The sequence below is a fragment of the Falco cherrug genome, chromosome 7 (genome assembly GCF_023634085.1).
Source record: "Falco cherrug isolate bFalChe1 chromosome 7, bFalChe1.pri, whole genome shotgun sequence".
In the NCBI taxonomy this organism is placed as follows: domain Eukaryota; kingdom Metazoa; phylum Chordata; class Aves; order Falconiformes; family Falconidae; genus Falco; species Falco cherrug.
The window spans coordinates 35,872,312-35,896,193 of record NC_073703.1 but is presented as its reverse complement, the minus strand read 5'-3'; the positions used below and the strand labels follow the sequence as shown (position 1 = coordinate 35,896,193).

The 23,882-nt window shown below is 42.0% G+C and overlaps 2 protein-coding genes across 8 annotated transcripts in view; one reads left to right on the top strand and one right to left on the bottom strand.

Annotated features, from left to right (window-relative positions):
• Positions 1 to 5,652: 5,652 nt before the first annotated feature.
• On the bottom strand, positions 5,653 to 11,082 carry BAG5 (BAG cochaperone 5). Its single transcript, XM_055716476.1, has 2 exons — positions 10,931 to 11,082; positions 5,653 to 10,158 (listed from the first exon to the last, which is right to left on the bottom strand). Exon 2 carries the CDS (start codon positions 10,128 to 10,130, stop codon positions 8,778 to 8,780), a length of 1,353 nt encoding a protein of 450 aa, XP_055572451.1. The 5' UTR covers positions 10,131 to 10,158; positions 10,931 to 11,082; the 3' UTR covers positions 5,653 to 8,777.
• A 35-nt stretch (positions 11,083 to 11,117) lies between these two features.
• Positions 11,118 to 23,882, top strand: part of LOC102059623 (kinesin light chain 1) — a 74,508-nt gene continuing 61,743 nt past the window's right edge. For 6 of the 7 annotated variants that reach the window (XM_055716468.1, XM_055716466.1, XM_055716467.1 and 3 more), the window contains exons 1-4: positions 11,118 to 11,279; positions 11,957 to 12,154; positions 13,458 to 13,521; positions 15,415 to 15,505. In XM_055716468.1, coding sequence (XP_055572443.1) covers positions 11,157 to 11,279; positions 11,957 to 12,154; positions 13,458 to 13,521; positions 15,415 to 15,505 — 476 coding nt within the window. In that variant the 5' untranslated portion in view covers positions 11,118 to 11,156. Of the gene's footprint in view, positions 11,280 to 11,307; positions 11,546 to 11,956; positions 12,155 to 13,457; positions 13,522 to 15,414; positions 15,506 to 23,882 lie in introns of those variants that run through there. The other variant, XM_055716471.1, reaches the window with a different exon arrangement.

Below are 23,882 nucleotides of genomic sequence, written 5' to 3'. Positions count from 1 at the left end.
GAAAGCTCTCCGTGAGGTAGTGCCAAAACTGAAAGTGATACTGTAGTGACCACTCAAATTTCCATATCAGGTTCTGTGCAGCTTCTGTGAGTCAAGATCAATTGGCCTTGCATTACGTATAAATATTGCATCTGCCGGTCTCCAGTCATATGGCATCATCCCATAGGAAGCAAGTGGGAATGCAATTGCATCATGAACTGGTGGATGTGCTGGTATGTGGCTGTTTTTGTATCATATGATCAGAAATTGCACAGTTACTGAAAGTCCAGACCTTTTCCATGCTCAGGTCCTTGAGATATTCAGCTGATTTTGCTGAACAGCTCTCTGAATTTATAGGAATACAGCCTTATGAGCTGAGATCAAACCCAAATCTCCCAGGGTTTATCCTTGTGCTGACTCAATCACTGATTATTTTCTATTACCACCTCTTCAGTGACCCCCTAACTGCTTAGGAAAACCTGCCTAAAACATTGTCATATGACTGTTACCATCCTTGATTATTTGGACTCACTGACTGGGGCCCTGACCCCAACCTGCGGGTTTAACCTCAGACCTGCCTTATCATCAGACCTGTCTGACGATCCGGACTCCTGGGACAGCCTGGATATTGTCACTGCCCTGCCCTGCCGTCATGCTGGCTCCTGACACCCCACTCCACACCCCGTCCCCCGACTCCTTCCATCAGCTGAGTATATCAGCAATATTACTATTTTTTAGTCACCTGGTTCACAGTTCTTCTACCCTCTCATGCTTTCTTATTTGTTGTTACAATCTCCTAATGTCCTCTTTTTCTGCTCATAAAGTCCTCCCAGCTGTCTTGCATTTTAGTTTAAATGGTTTCTTCACAACTACCAGAGCCTTGGTCCCAGAGATCCACGACTCGTCCACTCGTGTAGACTGCATGTATTTTTTCAGGGTCTCCAGTTTGACCAAATGAGTAAAATTTATCTTTTCCAGAGAACTCAACTAAAAAATGCACCCTGAATGTAAACTGTAAGGTTTCCACCAGGACAGAGAAATAATTCAGCCATTGGTGAAGTGGTGGAAACAGCATACACAAAAGAATTAGTAACTTGGGAAGCAACTCATGCTTGGGAAGAACAAGATAAACCAGAAACAGAAATTAAGAAACCTGCCACAAAACTGAATTAAGGGTTATAACAAAAGACAGAGACAAAATACACCAGAAAGTCAAAGCTCTGTAGAAACAAGAGACAATAAATTGGATTCTTTCCTGAAAACAGGGGTGCTGAGAAGCTGTGCAGAGGTTTCACTGGCTGTACTGCATTTCTGTAATTTATTATTTATTTTAGATTACTTGCCCTCATTGCTGTAAATTTATGTAAACCTTGCAGGGAGCCACCTCACAACTAGTCTTCTGCAGACTCCCAGTGATCCCTGGCATCCTTTTAGAAGCTCCCAAAAGGCAACTCTTGTCAGTAGATTTTAATTTGCCATATGTATTTCTTTTGAGTTTGTAATTTGGGGAAGGTTGGAAAACACAGCACACACACCATATGAATGTTCATGTGTATGTATGTTCAGCAAGATATTCTATAAGTTATTAGATATTTTTTCTTAAGACTTTTGTACTCATAATAATTCAAATTTGAAAGCACATCTATACATCATAGCAATGCAAATCATCCTTCTACACTAAGGCCACACTTCATGAACAGTGTCCTCTTTTAACTGATGATTTCAAAGATCTTTGTGATGAATTGGGGTGGACTCTCCCTGCGGAAGCTTTTGATCTAGTTTGGATTCTATTGTACTTGCCTAAAACCCCTCATACTTATAGCCAAGTGAAACCATCAGTGACAGCTGCTGATCTAAAAACCACTCACACATGGTTCCTCAAGCAACACACCTACTGTTGCTAAAAAAACACCCAGTAGAGGTTGAAAATGTTTCCACTCCTTTTCTGCAGGTCACTCAAAATTATTGATTGCTAGAATATCCAAACAGCAAAACAGGCTGGGCACGAAGACAATGCCATGAAGAAAGTACTAAAAATACATAGTTCAGTTTTTCACATTTGCAGTGCTACAGATGTGATACTACTTTTTTTTTTAGACTTCTTTTAAATAATGCATCAGACAATGTACCTGTACAGACTCCTACCTCAGGGACAGGAAAAACTCTTGAAAAAAATTGAAAAAGACTATTAAGAATTTGCTTTGGATTCAGAGAGGAGAGATTTTCAAAGGAGCTCAGCCTGTTTGGGTGTATTTGCTTGGTAGCCAAGCAAAACAGGAGCCGAGAGGCAACTCAGCTCTGCCCTATAAATGTATTCTAGACTACACACTAAGGGAGAAGAAAAGCTTCTCATGAATATGTTTATGCTGGAAATTAGGTTACTCAATCCTCACAGCAATGATGCTTTGGAACAATCTTTCACTGGAGGAGTAAGGCAAAGCCATTCTAAGCTGCAGCTTGATTAGCTGCAAGGATGATCCTGTGGTTGTCTGTGACAAGAAATGACAGGGTGTGTGGGTCTATGGATGGACTCTTTCCAAAGCATGGCTTTACTTGTCACAGTGGGAACTTTGGGCTGCTAAGTATTCTGGAAAATCTGGCTTTTACTAGCTGTCTGAAAGCGAGCAGAGGCCATTCATTAATATCCATAGACGGCGGAGCTCTTCAAACCTCCTTTTCATGTGGTAATAGCATGACACACCTGGAAGGTAAGAAACAGGCATTCGATTATAGGCTACAGGTTGATTTGAATAAAACAATGTTATGAAGAGTTTTCTTTAAAAAACTAAAGAAATTCAGCAAATGATAATTTACTCGGACTTGCTACCAGTTATTATACCATCCTTTCCATTTACCAGTTCATTATAGGATATAACCTTCGTGTTGCACTCTGTCTTCTGCAAGCCACGCTGATATTCTGAGCGCATGCTAAGGAATTGCCATGACCAGACATTTCAGAAAGAACGAAGGTAGTTACGGCATCCCTAGAGATGGGTGGCACCGTGTTGCCCAAGGGTGCACCAAGGCTAACCCTCATCAGCTAGAGGTCAGACCATGCCCAGGAGGAGCACTTAGGGTGGAAAACAATGTTGAACTGCAGGGTGTGGGCTAGGTGTAACTGCAACAGGGCAACAGGGAGCTTTGCTTTGCTTGCTTTTCTTACACTATAAAACTAAAAGGAGTTGGTCAAACCATAGCTGGACAACTTTAGTAGGTTTTTGTTTTGTTTTCCTCCAGCCTTTCTTGTCTCTTTGCTTCTTCGGGTTTTTTATTTGGCTTATAGACCTCTTGGTGGTCATGACCACAGATTTGGTTTTGGGTATCTCTGCCGGAGTTGATACAGTCGGGGAGGGAGGTAAGACAGGACCTTACTAAGAACATTGCACTGCATCGTTGTGTTTCTTCCCTCATGAGATGCTTTTGATTAGCTGCCTGAAATACAGGTTTCACAAGGAACTCCTGTGGCACAGAAGTTTGTCTAGCAAAACTAATTGAGGAGAAATAGCCCAATTAAGAAACTCATTGCACTTTTCCATTTTTAATGGCAAACTCCGCTACAATTTATGTCCTGTAGAAAGAGTTTGCCGACTTAGGGGCCTCATTATTTTTGAACTGACAAGCGTGCAATTCATGCATTCACCTGTGTTTGGCAGTCCCCAGAACCAAGTGCTGCAGAGAGAAAGGGGAAGTGTTGTGCAAAGCCTTCAACAAAAACACACCTCATCCTCAGCTTCTTCAGTTAATGACCAGCTCTCGAGCTGACATGCACATGCCTACTAATATAACTGAAAGCACCATCTACACAATTGTTCCATGCAGCAAAACAGAACGATACCCAGACCAGCCAACAACAAGTACATGCCCTGCTGTGGCTCAGCAAAAGCCTTGAACACAATGTCTCTGCCTTGTCTAAAACAGAAAGCCTGACAGTATTTCAAGGAATACTCCCCCACAAATCCACTTTTTCAATGAAAGCTCATAAGCAACAGGGGAACAGACACAGAGCTCACTCAAAATATCAGCTCTGAACATTTGGTCGTGTCTCTGCTAGCAGTTTCCTCTAGCAGGAATGTTTTCCTGGATCCTGCCACTTAAATGTCTCCTGCTGGCAACCAGCTTAAACCCCCAGGTCTTCAATCCATAAGTTCAGTACTGAAGTCCTACTCCTTCAAGTTCTCAGCTGAGAATTCTCCGGAGAGGAGGATACACCTATATGGAAATAAAATACAGTTCTTCCAGTTAAACCATTGCAGGCACCAAAATCTGCCTGGCCCAAACACAGGCAAAAAAAATTCTTAGCAAAGCAAGTTCTCTCCTTTGACAAATAAACATTTGATCAAGACAAACTGGTCAGCAGCCAGCTTAGCAACATACAGGGCCATTGCCCAGCTGACGTGCTTGTCTTTGAAGAACCCATTTCCTTCAAATAAGCTACGTTGCTACAAGGGAGAAAAAGAAGACACAGTGAAATTGTTACCTGTAAGAACATTCAACCTTTATAAACCTTATTCTTATCAAATGTCTTCTGGGTAAAACTTTCCCAGATTGCGTACAGCACTTCAACAGGATCACTTGTGTATTTTTTACTGCATGAATTTACTATGTAACACAAAAGACAAATGAAAGCAACGGGTTTATTTTCCACACGATTCACTTGCATTGCCTTCATCATATCCCATTACAAAGGCAGCAAATTCCTACTTGTGTGTAGGAGTTGATAGCGCCACCTTCTTTCTTTCCTTCTCCTCCAGACATTTAACTACGCAGAAGGTTGATCCAATGACTTAACTGCTATTGAAAAATCTTAAAATTGCTGCATGACCCACCCATTCATTTTGCAGTAGTTCTGGCCCTCATGCCTTTCTACAAGCAAATTTGACCCACTAAACCCACAGAAAACTCCCTCCTCCATTCTCGTTAAGTCTGTTTTCTCCTGTTTTATTGGATTAAATCAGCTCATAGGAGATGGCCAAGCAGCAGAAACTGCACAAAGCCAGCAGCTTTCTGGGCAGAAACAGAATTTCTGATTTCCATCGGCAGTGAACTGCTAACTTGGCTTACTGCATCTTGAGCAAACATACTGAGCCATCAGGACGATCATGTGAATATGCCTCATCTACACCATTTAAACTCAGATTGCCTTAACTCCTACCCAAGGTTCCTTAATCCACATTGATTTTGCACATGAAGAGACTTCATACCATCGGTTTTGCAAGCTCATCTGTTAAGGCAGCATCCTTCAACAGAAAAGTGGCGGAATCTTAGAACAGCCACAAGCATTTTTGCAGTGATCATCCAGCTGAAGCCCAGGAGCATGCAAAGCCATTTCTCGAGAAAGAATGCGAGCAATGATGTTTCTATGATACAGAGCACCTATTTATATGATCCAATGTAATGATTCTAATGCAAGGTTCAATGCAGAGAAAACCAAAAGGCATCAGATTTAGCAAGTAGAGGTAGAAGTGGTTTCCACACAAAGAACTTTATTTTTATAAATACAGCTGTGAAAACCCAAACTTTTAAAGGAGAAAAAAACCCAAAACAAACCCAACAAAACAAAAAAGGGAGCTTTATGTCTACGTTTAATAAAAACACTTTCTCTAAGATGAAAATAATTTACATTCTGATAACTCACATTCAAAAATAAACAGAGAAAGGCAGCAGGGCACAACATTCAAATGAATACCTAATAAAAGGTAGTAATGTATTTTTATTAATAATCAAGAATATAACACTGCAATATTTAATCTTGAGTTTGCATATACAAATGCCATATCCTACACAGCAATAAATCAAGACATATACACCATAAGGAGCACATAATATAATTTCTGTTAAATTGAGAAAGTAGGAATCATATTTAACAAAAATCTCCAAACTGATAAAATAGAAAAACCACTTAGAGTGGTAAACAACAAAAATAAACACTGAAATAACTAAAGAAAACTAATTTTAAAAGGAATACAATTAACAAATAGGAATCACGAAGTAGGACTGTCTCTCCCCCAAATATCCAATTATTTATTTTGCTCTAAGTTAAGTAACACAGCACATAGAAAAGTTATCATATTTCAGTATAGTATTAAAATGCAGGCTTCTGCAATCTGATCTATTTACATTTTGCTGATTATTTCAGCCTGCTGTATAGGAAAGAAAAGTTGTGTGTCCCTCAATCTTTGGATATAAAAACCAGAAATTACATTCTTCAGGACAAGATCTCGAGAAATCTGTGCATTAATTTTTTGGTTACGCATATTTAGTTTACTACTTTCATTCATGCAAAAACTGAATTAATCCCATTCCAGATGAGGATTTTACCATAGAATTGAAATAGCTGATTTATTAGATTACAGAACAATGGAAAAAAACTTAATTCACATAACTTGCTAATGAACTCTACTCAGTCAAAATTACACTAACCTTACACATTGGCCTTCTTAGAGACACAGGCGTAATAATTCATTCAGAAACGCTAAAAGACATAGAAATTTAAAATAGAACAGATCTGAAAACTATACTTACTCATTTTATGTAAGTGCATCAAACATTTATAAAGCCACACATAACCTCCAATGAACACAGACACTAAATTGTGAAACGTTTAAACAAGTAACCACTGCAGACCTGACAGTAATACTAAAGAAAAAAGAACACCACCATTACACTACCAAATTCTTTCATTTCCTAAAAACGTAAGTGCAAATCAGAAGTTGCAGTTTGAACAAGAAGAAAGCTTGAAATGAGTAAAATCATTCAGGTGTATAACATTGTTAATATTCTAATAAAATAGCCACATAATATATAAATAGATTGGAATTTTAACTAGGGGATATGATTTTTTTGAGGTAAAAAGAGATAAATTCAATGGGGTTATCCCTCTGAAGGAGCAGAGAATCCTCCAACAAACATTATGTCATTGCCAAACTGTGCCTCAGGCACTGTACTCAGTTGAAAAAATAGATCATTTTTGGCAAGTAAATTTGCAAAGCTATCACCTGTACAATCACAAACAAAATATATTCACACTCTGAAGTTACACAGCCTTTCATCCACATCTCAAAGCATGTTGTGGAGCAAACATATCCTCTCCTTCCTGTAGCAATAGGCACAAAAGACCTGCCCCAAGTCCCCCATCCCCATGTCAATGCATTCGTTTATAAGCAGAACACTTACTTCCCAAATTCGATATTCATTCTCAGGATTCTAGAGAACAATTTTCAACTATTACATTAATTTGACAGATATTATAGTAGAATTATATATATATATGTGAGAAATCCAGTTTGCAAAGATTACAAATATATCAAGCTGCCAGTAAACAGTTCCTATATCTACATATGACGGTGCAAGTTAGTGGTGTCATAAAGGCACTTGTCTCTCACAGACAGTACTGTCATCTCTAATCAGTCAAAAATAGATCTAAAAATATTTATTTTAACATCCGAAATGGTTTTTACTCCTTAAAGTGGTGCAAATCATCATCTATAGAACAATAATTCATTAATTCAACATGAAGGAGCTAAGTGCAAAAATATCCATAATTCAATATATCTTTATAATTAATTCATTTCAATGCCATGCTCTCAAAAAAATGCCAAAAAACATGCTCCAGTAGAAATGTGATTGGCACTAGCAGCCACAAATAAAAAGGTAGGTACATACAATAGTACAAGCAAGCTTATTTATGAAGTTATTAAAACAATTAAGTGATGAGTTGCAAAGAGAGACATTTGCCACAAGTCCTTTCCAAGACATGTTTGAAACCACACCTGACCAGTATAAAATATGTAACACACATTTACATCGAGGACATCTTTATAGCTCGCTACCTAATTTTACAAAAATAATTCCAAAATGCTCATTCACTTCAAAGTGAATTTCTGTTCCTGTTTTCTTGTGAAAAGACAAGTCGAAACCAGATCTAACAACCGAGTTTAAAAAGACACCTAAGCAGCCCCTAAATAAAGTTCAGTGCAGTTTTCAGGGGTTTATGGATGGCAGCTGAAATCCTCAACATCCCGTTTATCTGATCAGTATGTATGTACAGATCTTCCTCTCCAAGCCTCAGTACCTTAAAGGAGTAATTGGAAAGACTTTTCCCTAACAAAAGACCTGGTTTTGCAAATCAAAGGGCTCTGGTATTAAAAAAAAAAAAAAAAAAAAAAAGACCTAATTGGCTTTGCCTATGTAAATGTTAATTTGCAGTTGGCATTCCAGCTCCATTAATTTAGAAATCTAAACACCCAGAAAGGTGTGATGGATGGAATAAATCAAGTACAACCCAAAAGCCAGCAGGTTTTTTGCCCTTAATACTTTGTCGTAACACCACATTAAGAGTATATCCAGACTGCTGTGAAGTTGCTGGATGGAGCCTCATGCTTGGAAACTAATTTTCATATCCAGTCTTTTTAAAATAGTTTTGCCAGCACTGTACCATAAGGAAGATTCCCCACATTTAATAAATCTGCACTTGCTGAACATTGCACAAGGTTATTAAAACAAAAACGGGGGGGGGGGGGGGGTGGGGGGGGAAGCCACCATTTGATCAAGTATTAAACTATTCCTTCAGAGAATTGCACTTCTTTGCTTGTAGCAATGACCAGAATTGCTGATGGTGTACTGACAGTTGCCATGGCAAGTGGGTGACTGCGTGGGATAGCAGACATATAGCCAAGTCAACTGCTTATGCAATCTCCGTGATTTAAGCAAGCACAGAACACTCCACTTTTATTATGCGCTGCCAGTGATCTGCATAAAGTGCCAAAGGAAAAAATGTTCTGTGTTAGGCCATGGCTGTTTCAGTATTCCCATTCATCTGTTTTCATGTCCAGATAGTAAAGAATATTCTGCGCAAGCTTTACTGCTTGCTTTCTGGCAGCCTTACACCGCTCGTCACCTTGTGGATCAACAGCATCAAGTGCTAGAAGTTGTTTCGTAAGAAGTTCTTCCAATCTCATGTAATTTTTATCCGTTCTGTTTCCATCAAATGAAATCACCTCCTGCTGAATTTGAGACAAGTTTCCAAGAACAGTCCAAACTGCTTTATGAGACTGATGTTCGGCAGCAGTTTGCTCAGAATACATTTGCCTTTTTTCAAGTGCTTCCTTCAAATCAATGTATGTTATAAGAGTTTGAACTTCTATTACTGCTCTTCTCCTGGCTTCTCTAATACAAGGGTTTTTTCCTGGACTCACCTCATCTAAGTGGGCAATTAACCCCTGCAATTCTGCTTTGGATCCTAAATACAAATCAGAAGCATTTTCTGTTTTTAAAAGTAATGAATTAACTTCCTTCATTTTCTTACGGATCTCTTCTATTTTTAGAATGGACTGGTTTTGTGCCAAATCATAAGCGTGAGTAGAATTTGCTTCTTCTTCCAAGTCCAGGTACTTCTGCAATTTATTGATCTCTTCTACGACTTCCTTTCTGTAATTTCTTATTTCCGTGTGACCACAGACATCTAAAGCATCCAAATCAGCAATGAGGCCTGTAAGCACACAGGACAGATGCTTGCAGGTATCATTACTACTCACTCCCATGAGAAGCGCAATAAGAGTTCCTCTTGCTTTGTTCACATCACACATTACAGAGTTAATTTTGGAGACCGAAGGATGCGCATCATTAGAGAGTGGCAGGGACAGCTGTTGCTTTACACCGCTTTCTATAATCTCCTGAACAGCACATACTTTTGTCAGAGTGCGATATCTTGCTTTGCGTAAAGAAACTTTCCCTCCGGTTTTCACCTGGGTAAGCCTCAACACAATGTCCTGAATACCTTCTTCAAATTCGTCGCTTATACAGTTACCTCCTTCGTAAAAAGGTGTGATCTCACGTTCCACAAGTGACTGTGCCTCCTTGAATATAGCCTCTATTTCCAGTCTGCGCGGATGGTTTGCATTTTGTTCCAGTTCCTTAAGCAGCCTCTCTGTTTCCTGAGCAGCTCTCTTCCTGGCTTGCTGAATATCCCCCTTTCCTTCGGTGTCTACAGAATCAATCTCAAAGAGCTGTTTAGTAAGACTCCTTTCTAATTTCTTGTAATCTCGATCAGTAGAGAGACCACTGAAGACAACCACTTGCTGTTCAATCTCTTTGACTTCCTTCTGTATTTCATGCAACCGTTTTATGGATGGGTGTTGGTTACCCATATCCATTCTTTTCTTTTGTCCAGTTTCAGATGAACTACAAGGAAAGTGAGGAGAAGACCGGTCATTAATAAAGTGCTAAGCAAGCACATACCGCAACTTAAACGACATTCTGAAGCACTTCAGCATTACAGCTATTTTAAATATGTGTAGCGACAGGAATAAACCGCTCGGCTGGTATTTCATAGCCATTCCTCTACCGCCGCACACCTCCTCCTCCCGCTGGGGCTGCAGGGGTGATGCTTTAGTTACCACACGCCAGCTCCTCGCCTTTACCCGCCGCCTGCAGCCCTCCCCGCCCGCTCGGCCTCTGCAGGCGCCGCCGCACGGACCGGCCGCCCGCAGCCCGCGGGAACAGCGGCAAAGGCCGCCCGCCCCCGGGGCGCACGGCCCCCGGCAGGACCCCCCCCGCCCCCGGGGCGCACAGCTCCACACACCCCCGCCCCCGGGGCGCACAAACCCCGGCAGGCCCCCGCCCCCGGGGCGCACGGCCCCCCCGCCCCCGGACGCACGGCCCCGGCAGGGCCCTTCCCCGCCCCCGGGGCACACGGCCACCGGCAGGGCCCTTCCCGGCCCGCGCCCCGCAGCACCCGCCGGCCCGGCCCCTCCATGGCAGCCACCTCCCGCCCGCGCCCCCCCGGCGATGGGGCCCCAGGAAGCGGTGAGTGGCGATGACACCGGGCCACCCCGGGGGAGCCCAGGGCACGCTGAGAAGAGGCTCGGCCGCCGCCGCCTCCCCCCCACCCCCGCCGCAAATCCCCTCACCGCCGCCGCCCGGTACACTCTCCCTCCCTCCCGGCCCGCCTCACCCGCCGGTCGCCCGGCCGAGGGATCCGCTGCCCGGCCCGGCGCTGCGCCACGGGCCGAGCGGAATGCACACCGGCAGCCCCGCCCCGCCGGGCGGGCGGCCGCGGGGGCAGGAACGGCGCGGCCGAGCGACGCGGCCCCTTCCCAGCACCGCCCCCGGCCGCCGTCCCGCGCCCGCCCGCCCCTGCCTTTGCGACACCGCCGTAAAGCGCCAGGCGCCGGCAGGCGATGGCGGCTGCCAGGGTGCTGCGGTGGGGTGGCTGCCGCCGCCGCCTCCTCCTCTCTTCCGCCCCCTTCTCCTCCTCTGCCGGCGGCCCCGCCGCTGGACGCGGAGAGCGGCAGGAGAACGCGGTAAATCTGGGCGGGGAGCAGCTCCTGCGCCCTGGAGCCGGCCTGCCGCGGGGAGGCCTCGGGATCTCCCGCCCCCGCGGAGCTCTGAGGGGGGAGCGGGGGAGGCCGCCCCCGCGGCAGCGCGTCCCGGTAAAAGCCTGCCTTTCCCGCGGCCTCGCGTTGTTTACGTGTTTTCCAGCGCCCCCGGTGTTTGAAAATCCCAGGCGGGCCTCCGCGGGTGGGGTGCGGGGGCACACGGGAGGTAAAACGCGCTCACAAACGGAGCGGTAAGTCACGAGCTGTTGGAGCCAGATCTCACTAAGCCCGGCCTGAAAAGCTGCGCGCTTCTGCGTGTTTGCAGGGATGCACGAAGAAAGTAGCATTATGAAGACTTACATACTTGCTAGTTCGTGCCATCAAATATTTTAAGGAAGTAGAACATCAGTGATAGAAAAATTTTAGAAAAAAAGTTGCTTTTTGGAAATAACAAAGATTTGCGTCTGTTGGAAGAGTTGAAGGTATCTTCTCTGTAGCGTACTTCTAAATAAACATAAATTTTAAACGTATCACATTGCTTTCAGTCGGGGTAAATGAATGCGCACAATTCTGAACTTGTTAAACTGTTATGTTTGAAGGTTGTGTGGAGTTTTGGAGTCTGTCTCAAATTGGTTGTAATGAATTCTGCCTGTATTTTCAAGGGCCTGGGTTTCAGCCCCCCTGCACACTCGCGTAATGACTGGATTGGCCCCCCTGACACGCGTTCCAACCTGCGCCCGGTCATCTTCTACGTGCCCCCTGAGGAGTCACCCCTGGAGCGGCGGCTGCGGGAGGCACGGCAGGAGTCCCAGGCCTGTGACCAGCGCTTCTGGGCACTGCACAACTGTGCCTTCCGCCAGGTGAGCCCACTGCAACACCCTGTGATGCTCAGCTCCGGCACACCCACCTGAAATCAGGCAGTTTGGTCTCTGTGAAGTAATATTTAGTTCTCCTGCTGTTACTGGGTGGTAATTGATACTGTTTCTTTTAGTAAGCACGGAGCCTTTGTGGAAATTTTTTGTCATTCATTTCTTTAAAATGACATACAAAACTAAACTTATTGCTGTTTAGTGGCATATAATGATATTAGCCGTTTTCCTGTCTTGCACTGAAAATAAAAAGTAGCCACCCTACATGCAAGACCTGTCTGTGACTAGAGTGGCTGTTGAAAATGTTCTGCAGCTCTTTCTCTGTCATGAGAGAAACTGGGTATAATCACCAAGGGTAAATCGGGGACGTGCCCTGTTTCACTGGCAGTAAACCCCAACAAAGCTAAAAGCACAGACTTTTCAGTCATGGTCTGTCTTCTTTCCTGATCGCAGCATTGGTTAAAGACACTGAATTTTGTTGGAAGAACTGTAACAGTTCAGGAATTCACCATAGTTTGTGATGATCTTTGATCATCATACCCTCCCCAACTTGCAAAGATCTCAGAGGACAAAACAAAGCTTGTTTTTTAATTCCATAGAACTGCTTTTTAAGTTTGAAAAGCTTATGTACAAATAACTATTCTGTTTCGATCTAAGAAGTTTCAGTTTTTAAAGGCTGCATGTTTTTCTCTATTCAAATTAACTTGAGAATACAGTACATGGAATCATGGAATGGTTTGGGTTGGAAGGGACCTCAAAGATCATCTAGTTCCAATGCTCTGCCATGGGCAGGGACACCTTCCACTAGGCCAGGTTGCTCAAAGCCCCATCCAGCCTGGCCCTGAGCAGTCCCAGGGATGGGGCATCCACAGCTTCGCTGGGCAGCTGTTCCAGTGCCTCACCACCCTCACAGTAAAGAATTTCTTCCTTATATCCAATCTAAGCCTACCCTTTTTCAGTTTAAAGCCATCTTAATAGTTTCTTACAAACTGAATGTTCAGATCCTGTCAAGCAATACTGAGGCTCGGCTGTAACTTTACTCCACAAATAAGTGGTTTATGTTTCAGTAGAACGCTTACTTGAATGCATGCACGTAGCAGGATCTAAGTGACAAAGTTACCAGTTTAACTAACTCGCTGGATTCAGGGAAATGTTTTGGTGATGTTTCCAAGTACAGTGAATATTGCTGGTTATTTCAGAAGGTGTTAAGCACTACACTGCTATGTGATTAAAAACAATGGTTAATTTCAAGGACTGAGCACATCAGATTCTAATGTGGAAAACCTTGTTTCAGGAAAAAGAAGAATTTATTTATTCAAGACTCAAAGCCAAGGGTCTGGAAATGAGAGATGAAACAGGTTAGTGAGATGTTTATTTATAGTTTAGGATGCATTCTGTTTAACTTGGAATTCTGTTTGTGCTCTTTGTGATCTGTCACAAGTAAATCTTGAGGGCAGAATTAAGAACTGTTTTCAGGAGAATGATAAAAAGAGGGGAGGAGCTCTTCAGAGATGTGCATGTGGGCATCAGATCATCTGTTGCACTGTTCATCCCTAATTCCTTCCCTGCAGCTGATGTGCTGAAATTGTAGCCAAGTAATACAATAATTCTCTAGTCTAGTCTAAGGGGGAAGGAACTTTTTCCTTTCATAACTCCTAAGCCAATAGAGCATTTTTTGGCTTCAGGTCCATAGTGTATGCAATTAATACAATATTTTTCCTTGAGGAAGAATAAGACAGCTTCTGAGGAGACAGCAGCTGCTATTTGCCTGAGCACAGTTGCTGTGAAATAGTTGCTTCTCTAATTCATCATGTGAAACTGAAAACGAGATGCCTTCATAGTGACAGTGAATTGGCCATTGTAGTATGAGGTTGAACATTTTGTTCACAGAATAATGATCTGTTTGAGTTTAGTAAAGTATCTGTTCTGACATTGTGTATATCACAGACTATTATTTTCCGCTTCTGTTTGTATCCTGGTGATCACTGTATTGTTGAGAAATAATTTTAATTAAGTTCTGTGTTGTTTCGAAAATGCTTCTTTTGTATTGCCGTTTTGGTTTGGCTTGTTTTTATAGCCTAGAAATAAAAGTAAAAATAGTAAGCATGTACATCTCTTAGAAATATGTTGATTAACTCTGTTCTATAATACAGCTGCATGTGTGTATATAAAAATAAAGAGAAATAACAATACATGTGAAGTGTTGGAATAAAACTTACTTTCTTTATATGTAAGTGAATCTACAATCAGTTCTGCTGATACCAGTATGAGGAAACAAATTAACTACAGGTGTTAAGTAGGCAGTCTTCAAATAGTTGTAGAATAAACTTATCCCATAGTTTATTAATCCATTGTAATATACTAGCTCTGTAAATAATGACAAATAGAACTGATCAATAATTTAAATTTCTGTGATCAGTCTCAGGAGCCCTAAAGAGCATTTTGGAACAGCAACAAGTTGAATATCACAGTTCCATCTCCTTCATTGTATTCGTGTCCCCTGGAACATTTAAATTTCATCCTGACTTTAGAAACACTGGAAGTGCCAGGAAGTTTGTATAGTAATTACCTGGTAGGCTGAGAATATGTGCTGGTTCTCAGGATTCTACATGTGTGCTGTAGCCACAGGTTTTCTTTTCTTAGTCTGTGGAGAGAATCCATCTCCTCTTATATTCTGCTTATGAGAGTGGCATATTCAAAGTCATCTGTTGTACTTGCTTCTTCACAAAATAATTGTCTACTGTTAATAAATCTGACATCTCAGAACATACACTAAGTTACTTGAAATTTATCAGTAGCAACAGAAGAAAATGTACGTCTGAAAATACCATGTCAGTCATGGATAGTGACTATATTGACTTGCTTTACAGGGGGAAATTTAAGTTACTAAGTGCTCTTGCTGGTGCTTTTTAGACTTCAGCCACACAAGAGATTAATTTTACTCAAAGGATAGATACTTTTCCATCAGAGTCCACTAGTTCCCTAAATAATCTAAGATCTGATAAACATGGTGACTTGCAGAAGTAATAAGGGCTTAAGAGTTATGCTATCTTCAAGATGATGGTATTTTTAATCTGCTGTGTTCCCTATATAAGTTTTAAAAAGCCGGAGGATAAAAGCATATGCATTTGTTCAGGGTTACAAAGGAAACTTGTAGGAGCAAGGAGTCAGACCTAACTCTCCTGCATCTGAACCCAGTGCTTTAATGCAAATAATTAGCTTGACACTGTTATGCCAAAACTTATTTTCAGGTCAAAAAACAACACTGAATGCGGAAGAAATGGCTGACTTCTACAAGGACTTTCTAAGTAAAAATTTTAGAAAGCATATGCAGTATAACAGGTATGTAGAAGGTATTTGTTGGTTATTACACATTACAGTCTAAAGGCATAAGATTGAATTTAAAATTTGAACTTTTTTTTCCCTGTAATTGGTAAAACAGCACCTAAAACTGTCACTTTAGAAAATTTGACAGAAATTTGTATTATCATTTGAGTTTTTCCACTGCTTATTGTTGATTTAGTAGCAAGATGAATCTCGTGTCTAAGATTCAGAGAGACAAGATCAGGCACTCAGTTGTTTCTCTTATGGCGTGGGTCTTTTCATGCTGCGAACTGACACTGATAAATATGTGAACAAAACTTGAAATTTCAATATAACAGATTCTAGTTGACTTAAGGCCTAGTAAATACGATTAATCTCAAAGGAAAATTGTTTAATGAAAATAATATTTAACATTCTTAGTTTTGTCATTTTGCAAGCACACAGTAAAAGCGAAAGTGATTAGCCTTGAGTTTCAGGGGGTTTTATGTGGCAAAGCTAGTGCTAAAGCTAGTAAAATGATTGCATAAACTCATCCTGTGTAGAACCTCAGCTACAGCTGGGTAAGCCTAGTTCCACTGTGCTTCTTCACAACATCTACTGCATTGTTTCGGTCTTACTGTTTATACAACAGCTTGATAAACTGGGTTTGGAATCCAAAATGACTGAGAAATGACTTGCAAACACACGTTACCCTGCAAGTAGCTGTGCACACTTGGTAGAGGGCTAGAAATGAGGAAGGAATGGGAAGCTGGGGGAGGATAGCACTTAATCCAGTTACAGTAGCACTGCCCACTGAATATGAAACCGCAACTTCAGTTCTTTCTCTGTATTGGATTGAAAGATTATTGGGCTCAAAGGTGTCAAGTGTAACTGCATTCCTAGTGGTGTAATGCTAGTGAGAATTCTACCATCATTATAACTGATCTATAACAAATTGTGGTTTAGGGTTCTCTGTATGTATTGTGTGTATACCATAACATACTACACCGTAACAACAATTTTACTGTAACAAATATTTAAATCTGCACATCTTGTCTTGTCCATGGGGCTGGGAGGAATCTCACCATAAACCTAAGCAACGGCATGAAAAGATGGAAAGTAAAAAATTATTTTTAATAAGAGGATTATCTTTCAAATTGCCTATAGCTGATGAGTGAGAAAGCAAATTGTTTATCTTAGAACTGGTCACCAGTTGCCATTGTTGCAGCAACCTCAGGACAGTGTCCTGTCTTCATGGTAAGACAGTTCAGGCTTTGTGTCTAAACATGACCTTCCTTGTTGCTGCCTTGTAAAATCAGGTAGTGTCAGCTGCATTGTAGTTTCAAAGTGGAACTGCACAGCCCTGGAAGCGGCAGAGCTTTTTCCAGGCACTAGGATTTTTGAGGGGTCATATTTATAAAAATCTGTTTATGCATCCAGCTGTACATTCTTTTGCGGTGTTGCGAGCTGGCCTGAAAACTGGCCGCTGAAGTGTGTAACTTCTAAAATTGTATTAAAATTGAAGCAATGACTGTGCATAGATGCCATGAATATTTAGTTCAGGGTACACAGACTAGAACTACAGTCTAGTTTAGGGGAAAAAAATTTGAGAAGGGTATAGGAAATGAGGCATGAAAGGGGAAAAGAAAGAGTTGTGATATTAGCATGATGTTTTGATTCAACATGACATCTGAGGGGGTAGCTCAGTGCTGCTTGTCAGCATGATCTTGGCTACTATCCTTACTGAGAGGTTAGTATCTCAGGTTTATGTTAGATCTCTACATGCAAGGTTTCCCACAGAGATCTCAAGAGAAGACCTAAATCCCAGTGTTTAATATTCCCTGCTAGTTCTACAATATTTTGCTGCTTCTGTGACATTTTACAAAATGGGGGTGGGGTACTTGTTAGAAACCAGAAAAAAATTGTGATGTTAGTTTGTAACAGGGGCAAGAATTTGAAGCAAGTTCTGAGAGGTTAGAAAGGGCTGATACAGACTCTCCTATCTATATCTTGAGTTGGTTTCAGAAGCTATGCATGCTTCATAAAAACTATTTAAAGATACAAAGGCTAACTTTGGCAATATTAAAGGCATCATCTTTAAAAGGTACTGCATTATATTTCTAATATATTTCTTTTTTTCTTTCTAGATTTTTTTTCTCTCTAGAAAAAAAAATCCTGTTTTGAGTTATACAATTAGTCTTTGAGGTGTGACTTATTTTATTTTTTCCCATAGTTATAGGTGACCAACTATGCCCTTCCCAACACATGCATCTTCATGCATGCACAAACAAGTCTTACCCATAGCACAGCACTGGCAGGAAATTCTTCTAGATAGCTTGATGATCGGCTTTACTTCTGAAACATGAGATATGGTTACAGTTATTTTATCTTACCTGACTTCAGATACAGTTGGTCATAAAACTATCCATCCCTTAACTTTTTTACAGTTAAGCTCTCAATGATTGTAGCCCTACAGTCCCCATGTTATCTGTTTGTGGATGTGGATAGTCACATAGACCTTTTCATAGGTTATTTAACTGTCATTAAGCAGGAAAAGTGTTCCCACAAAGAATGGAAAATGCAGGTCATCACTGAATTGTCATTTGTCGATGCCAAAGGGTATTTTATTATAATTGTGTACCTTTTCCTGTTCTTGTTCTGTGTGCTGATAATTTTCCTGGCTTTGGAATCCTAGAGACTGGTATAAACGTAACTTTACTATCACATTCCTCATGGGACAAGTAGCACTGGCAAGAGCTCTGAGGTGCCTTCGTTGGAAAAAGAAAAATGTTGGAAATTAATCACAGCTCCAGGAAGAATGTGACACTAGTTAGGCCTGCTATAAACTAATGATGTTCAGAGTCTGAATGGTTAACGTAACAATTGCTTGAATCTGTTCGTTAAACTCTGTAAATAAAAGTTGTCATTGGTCTTAATTTATAATCACTATGTAAATTTCCTTTACCTTTTATTTCAAGAATATCTAAAATATTTCCCAATCAAAACACATCTGAGAAAGCTATTAAAAGCTGTTCCTCATTTACATTAAACGGAGTGGATCACAGCTGTCACATTTTTACCAGAGTCAAAACTTCAAAATAACATGTGATTCAGTGTGCTGCACCCGAACTCCAGTCAGATAATGTTGTCTCCACTAGCCATATTAGTATAGAAGACAAAAATGCCTCATTTTGCAGCAGTTGTCTGTCTGGGGCAGTAGCTATCCGTAAGTAATAAAACATGGCTGAAGGAAAAAGTATGATTTATGAGTGTATATATATATATAAAATCAGTTTGGAATAATCCTCTTTCAGTGTGATTATTTACTATTTTTAATAAGGATTTAAGATGTTTTCACATAAATTACTAATTCAGTAGGATCTTCTTAGATAATTTTGTTTTAATCAAAAGGAATTTGGCCCCCTTGGACCTCTAACATTGCTGAGCAATGAAACTGATGCATTGCTAGTAGGAAAGGAAACCGATACTTGGCTGTATGGAGGAGAACAACATTAATACTAATATGCACTGCTTTATACTGGTTCATTTCTTTCAAAAAATGTGCTATTCTCGCCAGTTTCTCTGAGGCACTCCAGCTCGCCTGAGGGTGATTTTTCTGGCCTCCAGGTATGTAACATCAATGGGAAGGTGTAAGTAAAGACTCAAAATACTATGCCATGTATCTGTAATTTAAAATAATTTCTCTTCCTCGGAATGTTCTCCCTGTCCCATTTATACAGTGCAATTGTTTTGGTACAGTACCTGCTAAGAGGATTCTGTTATAAAGAATGTATGTTATCTAATGAAATGTGTTTTCCTAAAGCTACGCAGTAGGGAAGGTTCTGCTTTTGGAAATGTCAGCTCAGTAGTCATTGATCTGTTTTTCCTATCTAAACATGACATGATTTATTCACAGGCTTTTTCAGCTGGAGCAATAAGAGCTTTGTCAATATCAACAGTAGTAATTTCTTTGCAAGATGAAATAAATATTGATGATATAGTAGAGGATCACACTGTTTCTTACAATGGTGATATCATTGGGGCTAAAACAGTCACTGGATTGTGGTTTTTAACTGTTGTGTTATTAGTAAATGAATAATGTTTGCTGAGGTGATAACCAACACTTGTAGGAAAATATTTGTGAATGTTATTTACTGCACTGGTACTGTAAAAGTTATATATTTATTAGAAAGTTAGAAAATGCCATGTTTCTTCAGGAAAATAAGTTTTTGAAGTACACCGCTGTGGGTATGTAATGTAATTCTTCAGAGCTTTACAGTAGATTGTATCTTACAGTATATAAGCTTTGACCACAATGCAAATGCACACTTATTAAATAGTTACAATGTAAAAGAATGATTGGATAACACAAGAAAATATCCCTGAAAGGCAGAAGCCAGAACCCCAGTGGACTGGTAGCTGATAGCCGTATGTTCTTACACGCTATGCATAAGATCCCTAAGGTAGTTTCACATATGCTTTAAGTGGGTAGAAATTAGTCAAAAGAAGCATTTTCATCTTCTGAGCTGCTCACTTTTTTTAACAGATGTTTTTGTGTCTGCTGTACCAGATCAGGAAATTGATTTACTACTAGAAGTAGTCCAAGGAAAAAGGTGTTACATGTCAGTTGAATGATCATGCGGATCTAAGTGTTCTGCTGTTGGCATGGGGAGATGTGGGAATTCAGACGGAAGGTTTGGATTGAGCTTCAGTCAATTCACAGTTAAAACTGTTTTCTTAACATGGAATTTTAGAGTTGGTCACCCAAAAGTAGTATAATCAGCATATGATGGATCACACTAGGATTCTGCTCTGAGCTGCTTGTAGGTAAAGTTAATGCCTTTATGGCATCTTAGTAGAATAGAATCATTTAGGTTGGAAAAGACCTTTAAGATCATGGAGTCCAACCATTACCCTAGCACTGCCAAGCCCACCACTAAAGCATGTCCCTAAGTGTCACATCTACGCATCTTTTAAATACCTCCAGGGATGGTGACTCCACCATTGCCCTGGGCAGCCTGTTCCAACACTTGACAGCCCTTTTCAGTGAAGAACTTTTTCTTAATATCCAATTTAAACCTTCCCTGGACAACTTGAGGCCATTTCCTCTTGTTCTCTCATTATCTGGGAGAAGAGACGAACACCCCCTCACTACAACCTCATTTCAGGTGGTTGTAGAGAGCAATATGGTCCCCCCTGAGCCTCCTCGTCTCCATGCTGAACAACCCCGGTTCCCTCAGCCACTCCTATGTTCTCTAGACCAGCTTTGCTGCCCTTCTTTGGACACGCTCCAGCACCTCAATGTCTGTCTTGTGGTGAGTGGCCCAAACCTGAACCCAGTGCGAGTACAGGGGGCATCACTTCCCTAGTCCTGCTGGCCAGCTATTTCAGATACAAGCCAGGATGCTATTGGTTGTCTTGGCCACCTGGGCACACTGCTGGCCCGTATTCAGCCAATACCCCCAGGTCCTTTTCCGCGGGGCAGCTTTCCAGGCACTCTGGCCCCAGGCTGTAGCGTTACATTGGGTTGTTGTGACCCGAGTGCAGGACCCAGCACTGAGCCCTGTGGAACCTCACAGTCAACTGGGACCTCCCGGGTTAGCCAGGACTGCTGATAAATGATGGAAAGCAGCTCGGTGAGCACTCCCACCCGCTCCCTCAGCACCCTTGGGTGGATCCCATCTGGCCCCATAGGCTTATGTGTGTCTAAGTGGTGTAGCAGGTCACTAACCACTTCCCCTGGGATTATGGGGGCTTCATTCTGCTCCCTGTCCCCGTCTTCCAGCTCAGGGGGCTGGGTACCAGGAGAACAACTGGTCTTGCTATTAAAGCAAAAGGTGGCACTCAGCCTTTTCCTCCTCTGTGTCATGGTTTAACCCCAGCCAGCTACGTGGCACCATGTAGCCACCAGCCACCCTGATGGGATGGAGGAGACAATTGGAAAAGTGAAAGTGAGAAAGCTTGTGGGTTGAGATAAAGACAGTTTAGTAAGTAAAGCAAAAGCCACATGCACAAGCAAAGCCAAACAAGGAGTTCATTCACCGCTTCCCATCAGCAGGCAGGGGTTCAGCCATCTCCGAGGGAAGGTGGGCTCCATCATGCACAACAGGTACTTGGGAAGACAAAACTCCAGAAGTCCAAACATTCCTCTTTCATTCTTTTTCCCCCAGCTTTTTATGCTGAACGCAGTGTTGTATGGTATGGGATATCCCTTGCATCAGCTGGTGTCAGCTGTCCTGGCTGTGTCCCCTCCCAACTTCTTGTGCACCCCCAGCCTGCTTGCTGCTGGGGTGGGGTGGGAGGCAGAAGAGACCTGACCCCGTGTAAGCACTGCACAGCAGTAACGAAAACATCCCTGCGCTACCAGCGCTCTTCCCAGCACAAAGCCAACACAGCCCATGCTAACTGCTATGAAGAAAATTAACCTTACCCCAGCCAAAATCAGCACATTCTGCACTGTGTTTTTCCCCTCACATCCAAGAAAGGCTGGAGATTCTCCTTAGTCCTCCTTTTGTTACTAATGTATTTATAGAAACATTTTTTTATTGTCTTTTAAGGCAATAGTCAGATTAATTTCTGGTTGGGTTTTGGCCCTTCTAATTTTCTCTTTGGATAACCTCACAACATCCTTGTAGTCCTCCTGAGTTGCCCCTTCTTCCAAAGGTCATAAACTCTTCTTTTTTTCCTGAGTTCCAGCCAAAGCTCTCTGTTCAGCCAGGCTGATGTGGCACATGGGAACAGCCTGCTCCTGCACATGTAAGATTTCCTTCTTGAAGAATGTTCAGTCTTCCTGGACTTTTTTGCACTTCAGAACTGCCTCCCAAGGGGATCTGTCAACCAGGCTCCTAAACAGGCCAAGATCTGCCCTTTGGATATTTAAGGTTCTGCTGATCCCCTTCTTACTTCTCCGAGACTCTAAAACTCTGTCATTTTGTGATCGCTGTGCCCGAGATGGCCTCCAACCATCACATCACCCACCAGTCCTTCTCTGGTCACAAGCAACAGGTCCAGCTGGCACCTTCCCTCGCTGGCTCCCTCACCAGCTGTGCCAGGCAGTTGTCGTCCACACACTCCAGGAACCTCCTGGACTTTTTCCTCTCTGTGATATTGTATTTCCAGGAGGCACCTGGTAAGTTGAAGCCCCCCACAAGAACAAGGGTAGCAATTGTGAGACTTCTCCCAGCTGCTTGTAGAATATTTCATCTGCCTCTTCATCCTGGTTGGGTGGTCTGTAACAGACTCCCACCATGGTGTCTTGTTGGTCTTCCCCCTGATTCTTACCCATAAACACGCAACTCCATTGGCACCATCATTAAACTCTAGACAACCAGAACACTCCCTAACATACAGAGCTACCCCACCTCCTCTCCTTCCTTGCCTATCCCTTCTGAAGGGTTTATAGCTACCCACTGCAGCACTCCAGTTGCACGAGCAATCCCACCATGTTTCCGTGATGGCAGCTCTATCATAGTTTTCCTGCTGCTCTCTGGCTTCCAGCTCCTCCTGCCTGTTGCCCATGCTGCTTGCACTGGTGTGGATGCACTTCAGTTGGGCTGTTGATCCTGCCATCCTTTTGCGGGGAGAAGCCCTAATTCCTACGGGATCATTCTCAAGCGCTTCTGTGGTTTCTAATGCATCAGTAACCCTTGTGTCTTTGATGCCGCTTGGATCTCCATCCTCTACTTCCACTGAGATGGCAGACCAAAGGACCTCGCTAGCACGCCATCCCTCAAACACTGCCGTGCTGCCCCCAGGCTTATCTCTGGCAAGCCTGGTTCTGCCCCTGTTCATTAAGATTCTGTGTGCAGTGCTGGGTCCCTTCATCTAAAGCCTATTGAAGGAGTGAGGTATTTATTAGGTAAGTGTTGAGCTCTGATTTAGAGTACCTAATAAAGCCTCTGTGAAAAGATGTTGTTAATAATACTAATCCATCTGAAATGTTGAGACTCATTACCAAACCCACATACATTTACTGAGATAATTACATTTTCTGAGCAGCCAAAAGCTGTATCATTTTTGCCAGAGTTGCATTACTTTTGGTAGTTTTTTTCTTGACTCAGAGCAGCTGTACTAATGCCAGCTGCTTTCAGATACTATTGATCATAAATCCTTTTACATCAAAGGAAGACTAAGGAGCTGCCACAGACTACTAAAAATATTTTTTTTATGTATACAAAGGCCTGCTACAGTAAGTGAAGCTAGTGAAATAGATCAAAGAGTGACTTTTCTGTGCACATTTTCTGAGTATAGGAAAAATACAGGGGAGTGTTCTTATCATTTAGGTATTTAGCTAATCCTGTCAGAAGGAACAGCAGTATTTCATATTTAGTAATGTCACCATGTGCCTTTTTAATCTGTCTCATGCACTCAGTAAGTGCATAACAAAGCAACATTATTTTGGCAATATTCACATAAT